This window comes from Felis catus, chromosome D3 (genome assembly GCF_018350175.1).
Source record: "Felis catus isolate Fca126 chromosome D3, F.catus_Fca126_mat1.0, whole genome shotgun sequence".
Lineage (NCBI taxonomy): Eukaryota > Metazoa > Chordata > Mammalia > Carnivora > Felidae > Felis > Felis catus.
In genome coordinates, this window is record NC_058379.1 from 36,159,124 (window position 1) to 36,174,268 (window position 15,145).

The 15,145-nt window shown below is 42.1% G+C and overlaps 1 protein-coding gene across 10 annotated transcripts in view; it reads right to left on the reverse strand.

Annotated features, from left to right (window-relative positions):
- Window positions 1-15,145, reverse strand: part of PTPRM (protein tyrosine phosphatase receptor type M) — a 798,079-nt gene that overhangs the window by 268,314 nt on the left and 514,620 nt on the right. For all 10 annotated transcript variants that reach the window (XM_003995022.6, XM_003995023.6, XM_019814995.3 and 7 more), the window contains one exon: window positions 495-768. In XM_003995022.6, the coding sequence (XP_003995071.1) occupies window positions 495-768 (274 nt within the window). The remainder of the gene's footprint in view (window positions 1-494; window positions 769-15,145) is intronic.

Here is a 15,145-nt window from a genome sequence, read left to right on the forward strand (position 1 = left end):
CTCTCTCTCTCTCTCTCTCTCTCTCTCTCAAAAAAAAAAAAAAAAAAGATACCTAATTTAGTTACAGCTATAGGAAGCATAAACTCTTCTGAAACCAAAGAAATGGGACAGAATATGCTAGAAAGACAGATGTTGTGTATCTCACAAAATTTTAAATGAGCTGAATGTATGTGTTGTAGCTATACTACTTCCCTGTAAAATAGTAAGCGAAGCAGAATTGCTAGCCAACTTTTGGTACCAAGTAAAAACTGAAAATAAAAACCATCACGCTGACAACATATTCTCCCTACCAAAACAAATACCAATTTATTCATTTCTTTCCATAAATTTCTCTAGGTGAAAATAAGTTTACAAAGAAAAAAAACCACGTACATTTGTTCCAAGTAAACACACACACAAAAGCATGACTTTATTTCTTACCACTATCGTCCTTAATCTATGTTCACATTAATAACCCTAAATAGCCCAGGTAAACAGCCAGCTATAAAACTTACCCCATTGGCTCTACTAGCAGCTTGGAAATAAATTCTGTAGCTTTTATGGGGGAGAAGGGGAGTGTTCCAGTATCCGTTGTATGTCTTATTATCACCAATAGTAAAAGGCTGAGCAGCTTGGAGACTGTTTGCTGGGAATTCTGCAGCAAAGTAATACTGTGAATTCAGTATTGATGCATTCTGGAAGTGAATTGGCACGGGGTAACACTTTAAGATTTCGGTTGTCTTTTTAGTTCTTCGAGGTCGTTCTTCCTCAACAACTACTTGATAGACACTAGGGAGGAAAAAAAGTATTGTCAGTGATATTTTATGATGATTGAGCTGATTCCCTTTGATTTCAACTGCATGGACCCGCAGGATATCCAAAATAAAGAATGCACTGGATTTAGTCAGTAAGAAGTACTAAGTACATAACAGATCCTCCCTTAACACTTGCTCAATGAAAGAGAAGGAAGGGGCTTAATATTCTCCCACAGAACTCTCTCACTCCAGGGGCGCCTGGATGGCTCGGTCAGTTGAGCGTCTGACTCTTGATTTCGGCTCAGGTCAAGATCCCAGGGTGGTGGGATTGAGCCCCACATCGGGCTCCGCGCTGGGTGTAGAGCCTGCTTAAGATTCTCATTCATTCTCTCTCTCTCTCTCTCTCTCTCTCTCTCTCTCTCTCTCTCTCTCTCTCCCTCTACCCCTCCCCTGCCTGTGAGCATGCTTTCTCTCTCAAAAATAAAAAAGTTAAAAATCTTTAAAAAAATAGCTCTCTCACCCCCCAATAATACAATGTGGTTGAGGGGAAACAAAGTTCACCAAAACTACAATTTATACACATGTATAACAATCTCTGCTGTTTATGTGAGGCAGACACTAAAATAATGTTTTTCTCACATATAACTGAAAATGAATTTATAGAAAATTAACTCAGTTTACCTAACAAATGAAATTATATTAACTGTAAGCTTATTTTTAAAAAGGCAATGTAGGGGCGCCTGGGTGGCTCAGTCGGTTGAGCATCTGACTTCAGCTCAGGTTATGATCTCATGCTTCGTGAGTTCGAGCCACATGGAGGGCTCTGTGCTGATAGCTCAGAGCCTGCTTCGGATTTTGTGTCTCCCCCTCCCTCTGCCCCTCCCCTGCTCTAGCTTGTTTTTGCACGCGCTCTCTCTCTCTCAAAACCAAGTAAACATTAAAAAATTAAAAAAAAATTAAAAAGCCAATGTATTATTTTCTTCAATGACATCTGAAGGGATGCATGTGACGTTTTAACAAGTCACAAAACACAGTATATAACAATTCACGTTAAGCAAGGTTTAATGACCCATATTCTCCTACATTCTTTTGCCCCTCACCATATCAGATCAGTGGAAAGAGAGGACATAAGAAGATCTGAGAACACAGACTGGAATTTTAGATGCCAAGGCCTTGGATCCTGAACTGGGTTATTTGAATTACATATAAAGATTAGATGGGGATGGCATCCTCTGTAGATGCCTGTATGGACAGGAGTTCCAGCACCTACCCGCCTTCCTCCCTGCCCCCTACCAATGTCTGAATTTCGAAGTAACCACAGGAGAATGAGACCAACTTTGAAGAGACGGGTGTTTCTGTGAAGATATATACTTTAAGGGCATGATGAACATTTGTGTAGTTTGGGTGGGGAAAAAGAGTTTCTGACAATGAGAAAAACTAACTCTTGCCAGCAGCTTTCAAGAACTGAATCCAGAATAGATTGGCAAGGAAATGCATCTTTTTCTCACTGTATCAGAAAAGCACCAGGACTCTCTCTGGAACAATGTTGCAATCCTAGAGTTGCTCACACTGGGACTCCTTAATGCTGAAGAAGAACCGGTGAGAGGAGCCTACCATCCCCAGCGGCCTGGGGAGGCCCCTCTTTGGGTCTCGCCCTTGTGTCCTCTGAATGTGCATTCAGTGAAATCACCTATTTCTGGGAGTACAAGCACTTAGCACGTTCTACTACAGGCATGCAATCCAGCAGCTGCTGTTCGGTTTGTAATCTTGCCCAAAGAAAAATCAATTGTTGTAGAACATCAGAATGATTGCTCAGTAGACAGGTGGTACAGTAGGTTCACAGTGTAATGATAATGCGAATTCTGAGTGTGGTGTAAACATAAATAAATAAAAACAAGAAATAAGACTCTTGCTTCCTAACCTCCTAACATCAGAGACTTTCTATTGGTTATGTTAAGTTGCTCCACCAAATCTGATGTAATTCTCAGTGCATGATGGGTCTGACATGAAAGGACGCACGTAGGAAGCATCTTCCTCTAGGGAAGACAAGAACACATATGGAGATAAAGTGGACTCGGATTTCTTGCCCCCTTCTCCCTGACTTCTTACATGTATAGTTAGATGTGGTGAATTTAAAATATATCTGCAAATTCTGACACTTCTCCCATCTAGAATGAAATCATGCCATTTGCAGCAACATGGATGGAACTGGAAGGTATTATTCCGAGTGAAATAAGTCAGTCAGAGAAGGACAGATATCATGTTTTCACACACATGTGGAACTTGAGAAACTTAACAGAAGACCATGAGGGAAGGGAAGGGGAAAAAATAGTTACAGAGAGGGAGGGAGACAAATCATAAGAGACTCTTAAATACAGAGAACAAACTGAGGGTGGATGGGGGGTGGGGGGGAGGGGAAAATGGGTGATGGGCATTGAGGAGGGCATTTGCTGGGATGAGCACTGGGTGTTGTATGTAAGTGATGAACCATGGGAAACTACCCCAGAATCCATGAGCATACTTTACACATTGTATGTTAGCCAATTGGACAATAAATTATATTAAAAAATAAAAATAAAAAAATAAAGTGCTTAGGTGTCCAACGACAACAACAACAAAAGAATGGGCTTGGCCAACCTTAATGACTACATACAACGAAAAGAATATAACAAAGGGGTCATCGGTAACTCTCAAGGTGCTGGTCAGAGAAGGCTATGCATCTTCAGCCAGGTTCCCCAGGAGAGCTAGCTTTCTGGGAGAAGAAGCCAGCCACCACGTAAATGGTCCAATGACCCTGAACCTGCCACACCGGAGAGGCCACCTGCAGGCACTCTGCCCTGCAGTCCCGAAGAACTCCCAGGCAACAACTGGCATCACTGACAGCCATGTGCGTGGACCATCTTGGAAGGCTCTGAAGGCGGAGCCTTCAGATGATGGCCATCCTGAGACGCCAAGCAGGAACTGCCCAGCCAACCCTCTGCTGGCCCACACAATCGCCGCAAAATAGAAATGTTCTTCTAAGCCGCTGAGTTTTGGAGTAATTGGATATGTAGCAAATATTAAAGCAGGTCATACAATAGCAAGAGTAAGGGGTCAAGGTCAAAGCAAAAGACAGCACAATGCAGACAACAGTTGATTCACGAAGAAGTTTAACCTAGTCTGCCACTAAATACATACAGCACTGAGAAAATGTGACTGTTCTCTTGAAACGCCTTTTGTAGGGCTGGGGGGAGAGTGGCATGTGCATTGATCTATGCTCTTATCTGAATTCTGCTAACAACTGGGGTTTTAAATTAACTCCTTTGGGTCTTAATTTGTTTTTTTTTTCCCAATGAAATAAAAGAGTTAGAGGGATCTATAAGGTGCATTTTATACTTTTATTCATCATTTTAGTCAGCATGCAAGAGCTACTCTCAAAAAAATGGATAAAGCAAAGGAATAATTAACTACTTTCCAAAGGGACTCTCCATTAAATAAAATGATGTTTAACACTGGCTCCCTTTTATCAGCTTTTCCAAATTGTTTGCTACATGACACTATTTTCAAAATTTCACCTTACAAACAACTCTGGAAAACCTGTATACCAGACAAAGTGGAAATGCGAAGATACACATGAAGAAAAAAAAGTTGCAGAAACTATTCCATACAGGAAGTGCTAGGTGGGGAGTCTGGCACACGCAGGCTTTGTTTTCCCCTTTTGATGATGCAAGAACTGAGGTTCGGAGGTGAAGCGCCCATTCCATCCGGGGCTCACAGCTGATGAGGTCGCAGACGTGGTCTCATGACCATCAGACAAGGCAGTAGTAGTAGCACGACCTGTTACAAGTCCTGGTTAAGGTGCTCATTTGAACCGTCTATGCCACAGGCATCTTGCCCCGCTTTTGCGGTTACAACCAACACACAAACTGGTTCCCACCTACTTCCCATCATCAATTTCAGTACTGTTAGAGAGATTCTTTCTCTTTTATCACATCAATGGGGCTACAGATGGAAAATACACCTTTGACCTCAATTCATTCTCCCATCCCTCTCCGAGTCATTAATAACTTCCAGGGAAGACATCCCTGGACCTTGCAGGGAGGCCAGCACCTGACTCGTGTCCTGTTCAGCTCTCGATCCCAACCAGGAACCTCGGTGCCATCGGTGACAGTGATCACTCATTTTTCATGTCTAACTCCTCTGAAAGACTAGCACCGTCGCTTCCAGACTGTCCGAGTCCCACCATGTTGAATTCTATCACAAACACCTTGTCCTCTCTTCCTTTGCCCCGGCCTGGACCCAAGTTTGTTACTGAAATGGTGTTCTCCCCAACACCCTGAAATACTCTGCTGCTCTCAGCAGATGACCCTAATTCATAAAAGGACTGACCCTACCTCATAAAAAGAGTGAGTCCCTCTCATGAACCCTCTGTCGGGGGCTCATGATCTGCTCCCCGATTGTGATGTACTCTTGCTCTGCTCACACTCACCAAAACATACTTCTTGTAAAGACTAATAATCATTTGTGTCTATCAACACTTCCAAAAACCTCAAGTTCCTGGAGGAAAAGGTCTACAGTTTAGTCATCTCTGTGTCTCAGCACGCTTGGAATGAAGTGGGCCATGAGATACATATTTTTGGAGCATGATATAATCCAGAAGTAATTTCTAGTTTATATGCATTATATATAGTAGTAGGGAAGAAATACACCGGTAAGCACAAATATGCTCTGTTTTACTAAAATTTAATACTAAGTTTACTTTGCGTTCATTTCTCAAATACCCAAGAGCTAACAGAAGAAGAAATGATCAAGAAACAGGTTTTACGATGAGAGAATGCGGGGTAGATTGTAAGTTTATTCAGGATAACTCAGAATTGAATAATGAGCCCTGAGAGAATCAAAAGCTGCCTCTCTGTTTTCCTACCCTCTTCTCAAACCTTCACCTCTCACTTCCCATCCATCTTTTCCCCAACTCTGCTGTGCGTGTGTTGTGTTGTGAGTGTTGTGTGTGCATTTACTCATTTATTAACTCAAGGAATGTTCTTGAGCACCTACTATGTGCCTGGCAGTACTTTAACTTGAACAATTCAATGTTTCACGTTCCCTAAGGAGAGAAAATTTTGTTTTGTAATTTAAATACCCTCTAAGTGAATACGGGCAAAAAAAAAAATTTGATTTTTCCAAGCAGGAATTTTATGAGGGTTAGATGAAAACTTGAGAATTAAATGATTATTTAGTGGACCCCCATTTTTTTTCAATATATGAAATTTATTGTCAAATTGGTTTCCATACAACACCCAGTGCTCATCCCAAAAGGTGCCCTCCTCAATACCCATCACCCACCCTCCCCTCCCTCCCACCCCCCATCAACCCTCAGTTTGTTCTCAGTTTTTAACAGTCTCTTATGCTTTGGCTCTCTCCCACTCAAACCTCTTTTTTTTTTTCCTTCCCCTCCCCCATGGGTTTCTGTTAAGTTTCTCAGGATCCACATAAGAGTGAAACCATATGGTATCTGTCTTTCTCTGTATGGCTTATTTCACTTAGCATCACACTCTTCAGTTAGTGGACCCCCATTTTAGCCAATAGCCAATAGATCTGTTATGTTATATACTCTACTCCACTCATATTACTTTTTAAATGGTTACCATCTAGTCATCTTCAGATATATTAAAGGAAGAACTAAGTTGACTAGAGCAATTTCAAACCCAAAATGTCTTTTCATCCTGGCTCCACAAGAGAAATTAGATTTGCAAGCATCCAGACCTCAAATCTATTTGCTCTTTAATAATTTAAGCACTGAAAGGTCAAGCAGCTCTTTTCTATTCCCCTTTATCAACGTCCAAGCGCTAATGAAAAATAGCTAAATCCTATCTGCTGCCCAATTGCCACACATTGCTGTCTCGCTGATGGAAATTAACACATTATTGGCACCTAGGTCAATGGCACCTCAACAGAACTCTCTGGCTGATAGGCTTTTCATCGGTGCCAATACCATCATTTCACTAGTGAATTTCATAAAATCTGTGCAACCCCAATTGTAATCTCAAAGAGTAGCTTTGAAAATCTTACTCTTTGAATGGTTTTTCTAAAAAGATTTAACAAAGCAAGTTCTCAAGGATCGAAAACCAAGCAGAAGTTTCTCGCTTAGTGGGCTGACTTAAAATTCTATTATCCTTTTAATGTATTACTCATGCTCCTTTTGTTTATTAAAGTCACACCATGCCTATCCTTATCCCACTCTTCTGGAATTTAAAGTTACATAAAATCTTCCTATCGCTTTTGCAATCTGAAGGCATGATCCACAGTGAAGATGATTCTGCCAAAAATGTGGCATCACTAGATCATAACTTTCTTCTGGAATGAAATTTAATTTAAAGTTTCATTTATGCGAGGCTTTTCTACAACAACACTCTAAGGCTTTTATAAGGAGAATAAGGAATCTGCATTTATACAGACTGGCACACGACGACGTATAACCTAGAAAAGAACATCAGAACATCTTTCGTGTATTCTGTTAAACCTGAAAGTTCAAATGTGATGAGATACATTTGGTGTTTTCTAACTTTGAAGACGTTGAGGAGAAGCCTGCTGTAGAGTTGAAATTGACTTTAAAATTTGGGTCTTAATTCATTTCAAGATTAAACCCTTAGCTGTAAGTCCATTTTTCTTATCCACTTATTCTATTTCTTATCAGCATAAAATATTGGAGGGTTATACAACTGGATAACAGAACAGAGGGTGAGGGAAAGGGGAGAGAGGGAGAGAAGTTAACGATCCATTTCATTGTTGCTTTTGCTAATCTTTTAAAGTCTGCACTTCTGATCATTTCAGACTTAGACTTCGAATATTGTTCATTTCATGGTACCTCATAGTGCCTTTTAGTTTAATTTGCAATTTTTGGTAAAACCATCTCTTCTGTATGTACAAAAAAAGAATACAGACTAGCAGTACTATCTTCCTGAAGATTATTTTTTTTGAGGGTGGGAGGGCGATGGAAAAGGAAAGTATAAATTCTATGCAAAGCACGTAATATAAATGTGTGATTAAAGTTTATTGCCACGCAATAACACAGAATTTATTTTCTCCCTGTTCTTGGTTTGGTCCTTCTCTTTTCGTAAACCTGTCAGCACTTAACTGGAATGACACCCTAATCAAACAGCCTAGTACAACTAAACTAAGTTTTAAAAATACTGTCATCAGTTAAAAGTTAGGGGGAAAAAAGGTCAGTTCACTATGTCCCATGTGTTGATCATCATGACTAGGATTCTTCAGAGATCTTCACATAACACTCGTAATGCAAGTAGCTGACCTAACACGGCGCTGTTCACTGAATCAGAAATGCCGACTGGCACCCAGTTGTGCACAGACGGTGGGCACTGTGCAACATGCCTCGCAGCCTCAATAGATCTGGGGGTTGAGTATTCTACGTCAGCGACTTTAATTTCTCTTTGTCCTGCTCTCTTCTAGGTAAGATTGGCCATAAATTGCTTTGGAATATTTGCGGGCACCACAAATATGTTTTATGTTCTCAGCCAAGATTCATCATAAGGAGCGAGCCTCGCATCCGCAAGTTACCGTCGTTCTGTGGGTGCGTGTGCGCGTGTGTGCATGCGTGTATCGTGCGTGTGCAAGTGTGCCTGAGCATGCGTCCAGGACCCTGCTGCTCTGCCAGTCAGTGATAAAATCTGATACAATAAAATATTAATTACAGCTGAAAGGTTGGGTGAGAAATATGAAGTCGATTACAGTTCCATATCGTGCACAAAGGACAGGAAGAAAAAATCGTTTAGTTATGGAGGTTTGGGATAATAAAGTAAAAACTAAAACATTAGACTCAGGCTGAGCAGCTCTGTAAAAGGCCACCTGTTATTAATCTTCACAACAGGCACCACATTTCAAGTAAATGAGTCCTAGATGGAACCTCTTTAAGACAGAATTCTCCCCGTTTTAACAAATGAAGCCGTTTTCCTTTGCAGATTTTATTTCCCCTAAGCTAATCATAATCGAATCATCGCAATTTCATAACAAACATATGATTATAAAAATTATAATTCAAGGTCAGCTACTACTATTAAAGTGTGTTTTCTTAAAGAGCACTAGTGATTTGAATAAAAATGGAAACTGAATGCCACCAAAGCCACACTAAATGTTTTCATTACTGCATGTTTGTATTATACTCAATTCGGAATCTTTCAGTCCCTTGAAGTCCTAAGACTGCAGGCTAGGTAAGCTGGAACAGAAATGTCACCATCAACGAGGCAGGTGAACCAAAGGGGGTACCCTTGAGAGAACAATGAACTGAGAGTCTCCATACCACAGGCAACTGGGTCCAGCGTTGCCACTAAATCACCGACTGACCAGGAAGGTCCTTTCAAGTTCTGACATCTTATGACCCCTGGCACAAGATCAGGCGACTCTCCACATCAATACATGAGAAGAAAATTATTTCATTTCCATGCCCTCCACCCTCCATTTTCACAATATTTATCATGTGTCAAGCACTGTGCCAGGCACAGGGTAAGAAGAAAAGGAGGAACTGGTCACTCACTGCCCTTGTCCTTGAAGACCAGCCTAAGGGCGTCAGAAATAGGTCGCTCCAACAAAGAACTGCTGTGACAGGCACCTGACATGGGTTTGTACGTAACACACACACACACATAGCACGTACACAAACCCTAGCGTAACGGGACACAGGGAAGGAGTGACAATGTTTATGCCCAGCTCTTAGAGCATCTGCTTCATGGAGGACATCTGGGCTGGACCTAGGGCCCAAACACTCCCACCGCTAACACCCAAATACGGCGGTACTGCCTAGGGCCACCAGCTGTCTCCCAAATTAAACATAAAGGGATGGGAACAGAAAAGCTAATGTCTTTAGATTCCCTACACAGTCCCCATTCTCTCCAACCACTTGTGCAAACAAAGTTCCCACAAGCTTTCCCAGCACACTCACTAATGACTGCCTGCAACAGCTTCCAAGAGCCCACAAGGACTCTACATCCAGAGTACAGAAGACTGCAGGGAGTGGGCTATGCCCAGCCCCGATACCTCCTGAAGTCCTGGCCGGTGTGCCCCAAGGGTTCCCCAAGTTACCTCAAGAGCAACCCCCAGAGTGACAGGGCTTTCCTTACAATTTCAGTACTGCCCAGCTCCTGGCAAAAGTGCACCTTAGGGTGTGACGACGAGCAGGGTTCCTCATCTTGACTCCCACAGCTTCCAGTGATGCCTGAGGTGAGGGCCAAGCACCTAGCGGTCTCTGCTCTCTGGGGGCGGGAGGGTGAAGACGCCCATGGGCACACAGTCCTACGCTCTGTTCCATTCTACCTCTCTCCAAATCACTGTCAGGCAAATTTGCAAGTACTCTTCCTGCCCTGTATAATCACTCCTCAGGTCACAAGATGCACAATGTCTTAAATTTAGGACTGCAATTGATATCCATTTTCATCACGCAGGTCAAATCAACGTAACTCCAGGTGGGCATTGCTGTGCTTTGGCGGGGGGCGCGGCTGCAGAGTTTGGGCCTGAGAACCGTCTCCGGCTGTTCCTGTCCACAGGCTGCCTCTCTCTGCAGAAGGCCTAGCTGAGCATGGGGGCGGGGCACAATGGTGCACCTGCCCTGGAGGCCCCGGTAATAAGACTGGCGCTCTGATCTAATACACAGAATCCTTCAGAGGAGATTATGTTGAGGAAAAGAACATTTGAAAAATAGGGGGAGGAAAGCTGCGCACTATATTTTCATGCACAAAAGCAAGTTTGAAATGGAGTTTGAGGGAAAGTTAAATTAAGTTTCATTGTATAAACGCTCAAATTCATCTACTCTATTATTATTATCTTCCCCTGCCATTTTTAAAGCTTCTTTTCAAGGGTTCTTGAAGAACAAACTTAGTTTCCAAAATGAATTTTCAAAGAGATGACTGACATTGTCATCCTAGAAGCAACATTAATAAAAATGATCTTTGTTTCCCGGCAGTAAAGGAATCCAGAGTATTATTTTTTAATACAATAAAATTCACCTAAAATCATGTGGGGGAAGGATGGTAGTGGTGGTAATAAGAGATTTAGCACCTTTTGTTAACACACAGTGTTGCAACTCAGCTATAATAAGTAATAAAAAAAAAAAACCCAAGCCAATATAGTAATAAAAAATTGAAGTTTTACCAGTGAATGACATTTTGGTCTTTGTGACTATGGGTATCCCGATGAAAAAAGAAAAAACAAATTAGGTAGGAAGTCAGATATTTAGAACTCTTTTTCTAAAACAATTTTAGCACCAGATAGAGTCTTTCAAAAAGTTCAAACACTGGCAAAAGAACATTTAGCCCAGAGGGTTTATGATGGTCCTGCAGTTCTCATTTCTTCAATAAATAAAAGGGAACAATTAAAAAAACACTAATAAGCATTTTAAAAGAAATGGTATATTTTTTCTTGATTCTCTGGAGACTATTAAGAATGGGGAACTGAAGAAGAACATGCACATCAACAAAAAAAGACTGATTAATTTGATTACAATGATCCAAACCACTAAAGCAAATTTGTTTAATCCATGCCCTTCGAGTGTTTGAAACTGTACCATTAAACACTGCGTAAATCAAGGGCGCCTGGGTGGCTCAGCTGGTTAAGCGTCCGACTTCAGCTCAAGTCACAATCTCACAACTTGTGAGTTCGAGCCCCGCATGGGGCTCTTTGCTGATGGCTCAGAGCCTGGAGCCTGCTTCAGATTCTGTGTCTCCCTCTCACTTGCTGCCCCTCCCTCACTCATGCTCTGTCTCTGTCTCTCTCTCAAGAATAAATAAACATTAAAAAAAATTAAACACTGAGTAAATTGTAATGGCATTGGGCTTCACCAAAAGAAGAAGAAGAAGAAGAAGAAGAAGAAGAAGAAGAAGAAGAAGAAGAAGAAGAAGAAGAAAACAATAAGAAAAAAGACCCTCCTAAAATTAAGTAACAGGGATAAACCCCAAAGATTCTGATGATCATAATTTAAAGTTAAAGGTGTAATTAATATGTTTCTTAACGCTAGAAGAGACAATGAAGACAGGATATTAATTTGTGGAGTGGTTCATCCATGCAAAGGAAGGTGTAACCAGTCTGGTTCCAGAAACAATCTGCAGGGAAGATGTCTGAGGGCTGACGAGGGGACGGGGCGGGGGGGGACTCCTGGGAGGAAGCAGGTGCCTGAAGTTCACATGGCTTCGCAGGTCATGTGATGCTGTGCAGGGGAGAGTGCTGGCTGTTCACCTCCACAGACCTCACTTCCTCCCGTGCACAAGGATGCTGGCATCTGACAAAAAGTCTGCTCTTGACGATTAGGAATCACCTCATAAAGGACCAAGCATCGGCCTGATGCATTAGAGCTACTCATTCCAAGTCTCAATGATTATTCGTTTTTTATTATCATAATTATTTTTCCTGTAGGACATACTGCTCAGATCATAACTGAGGTTCAGGAATATCATAGTAGGACCTGGCAAATTTCCCAAGATGTGGGCAGAAGAAAAGGGGCCACCAGGTTATCTAGTTATTGTTATCGCCATCAGTAGAGGCCAGAATCACATCAATAATAAATAAGTAAAGCTTTCCTATGTTGAGCAGATAACATCTGTGCTGATACCACCCTGAGTGCTTTTGCTGACTGTCATTAATTCTCTCATGTCCTCTGAGGTAGGTTCTTACTCACATCTAATTGATGAGGAAGGAGCATGAGACTCAAAAAAGTTACATCAACTTGTCTAAGGTTACGGCACAAATAAGCACCGGGATGTAAACCCAGGACCATCAAACTGCACACTGTGGTTGGCGGCATTGTTTACGATTCTGAAAACCTTTGTGCCCTCCTTCCCAGGAAAGAGCTATTATTTGTAACTACTCTAACCAATAGTGGTTGATGGAACCAAGGGTCTTCTGAAACTTCGATGCTTTTACAGAATGAATGTGTATTATTAATACCACACACACAGTTCTTACAGCTTCCATAAAATTACTGTCAGAATATGGGTTACCTTTAGAACATAGATCCTATTCAAGTGATAATCACAGTATATGGGCATTGAAGTTAAAGGGAAGTGATGCTTAGAAATTTGAAGTTTATGGGGCGCCTGGGTGCCTCAGTCAGTTGAGCGTCTGACTGTTGATTTCAACTCAGGTCATGATCCCAGGGTCATGGGATCGAGCCCCATGTTGGGCTCTGAGCTGAGAATGGAGCCTGCTTAAGATTCTCCCTTTCTGTCCCTCTGCCCCTCTCCCGCACTTGTGTGCATGCTCTCTCAAAAATATAAGCACATACATACATAGATTTGAAGTTTTATTACTAAAAGCATGATATAAAGGAAACAAGACTAAATAGCAATCTAGCCAACATGCTTTGTTAAGCAAATACTGATATCATAGTTTTTACCCCTTTATTTTATTTTTTTTAATTTATTCTTGAGAGAGAGAGAGAGACAGACCATGAGCGGGGGAGGGGCAGAGGGAGAGAGGGACACAGAATTGGAAGCAGGTTCCAGGCTCTGAGCTGTCAGCAGAGTCTGACGTGGGGCTCGAACGCACAAGCTGTGACATCATGACCTGAGCCAAAGTCGGACACTTTACTGACTGAGCCACCCAGGCACTCCAGCTTTACCCCTTTAAAACAAAATTTTTTTGATGTTAGTTTTGAGAGAGAGAGAGAGAGAGAGCAAGCACACATACACCAGTAGGGGAGGGGCAGAGAGAGGGAAACAGAGGCTATGAAGTGGGCTTTGCACTGACAGCAGACAGCCCCACGTGGGGCCCAAACTCACAAACTGAGAGGTCATCACCTGAGTTGAAGTCAGGTACTTAACGGAATGAGCCACCAAGGTGCCCCCATAGTTTTATCCTTTTTGAGCACTTAAGTTTACAAAGAGCTGTTGCCTGTATCAGTCTTCATGACAATGCTGTGAGATAGGCGGAGCATGTGATGGACTCCAATGTTAGAACCGAAGAAAGATTCGAAAGTTCACAGGATGCCCCAAGCTCACAGACCCAAGGCTTCTGGTCCATGCTGAATGTTCTTTTAATTAAAAAAGAAAACATTTTTTAACGTTTATTTTTGAGAGAAAGACATAGTGCAAGCAGGGGAGGGGCAGAGAAAGTGAGGGAGACACAGAATCGGAAGCAGGCTCCAGGCTCCGAGCTGTCAGCGCAGAGCCCGATGCAGGGCTCGAACCCACAAACCGCGAAATCATGACTGAGCCGAGGTTGGACGCTTATCCAACGGAGCCACCCGGGTGCCCCTGAGTGTTCTTTTAATTAGATGAAGTCCTATGAATGATTTACATTTAGAAATACCAGATTCCACTCACTCTAAGTAAAACTTCGGTCATTTGGAGAAAAGTGCGCGTGTAGGCACCTGCCAGCCTCCTTCCACCCAATAACCTCTGCGTTTGGTGGGAGTCATGGCGCCGAAACACCCACCCGGGTGACCTGGTAACTTTCTGCCAGGATGCCTCATGGGCCCATTTTCCTTCCTCTGTGGCCAAATGTGCAAATGCAATCATATCTCTGCCCCGTGATTTACGTGTGTTGAGGGTGGCAGGTGGGCAGAAGAGGGAAGAAGGAAGAAGATTCTTCGCTAAAAATACATCAAAGCTACCTGGCATATTCTCAGTGCTGAGCGTATATTTACATCTTTTCAGCCAGAGGATAGCCTGAAGGGGAGGCTGACCCAGGAAGGGACTGGATGATAGACACCTTCCACATTAAACAAAGTCTGGAACTATCCTGAGGGCAGTGGCGAAACCCTGATAGATTCTGAAGCCAAAGAGCCAAAGACCCCTGCAGCCACACTGTGCAGTGGGAACTGGAGAGCCAAGAAAGGCAAAAGTATGAGCTGAGGCAGTGATGAGTAAAAGAGAAAAGGGGGTGTCAGTGACCTTGAGAAGTGATGGCAGGATAGCGTCCAAAGGAGTCAGTGCAGATGTGCAAGATTATAGGGACCGTCCTGATGGAATGTGAATTTGGAGTAATGGCTTATTTGAAAGTGGCTTTTCTGAATTTCTCTTCTAGTTAAAAAAAAAAACCAACAACGAATTGATTCAAGGGTAAAGATAGGGTATTCTTTCATGCTTCTGTGCTATACGGATGGGACATGGTATTTAACTTTTATTTAGGGATGAAAATATAAATTTAAAATCCTTCTCCTTCCTGATACGTCCAACCAGTTAAAAGGAGATTTCAGTCCTTTGGCTTCTTATCTGTGAAAGTTTCAGTGATAATTACTTTTGCTCAACAAGAAGAAGATGAGGTTCAATTCAATAAACATTTATTGCACACTTAATTAGGTTTGAGGTACTGAATGATATTCAGGAACTAAATTATGAAAATCATTTTGTGATCATTTTGCATTTTCTATTACATTTACATATATTTTACATAATGATTACCCTAGGAAAATGCTCACTTTCAGCATTAAA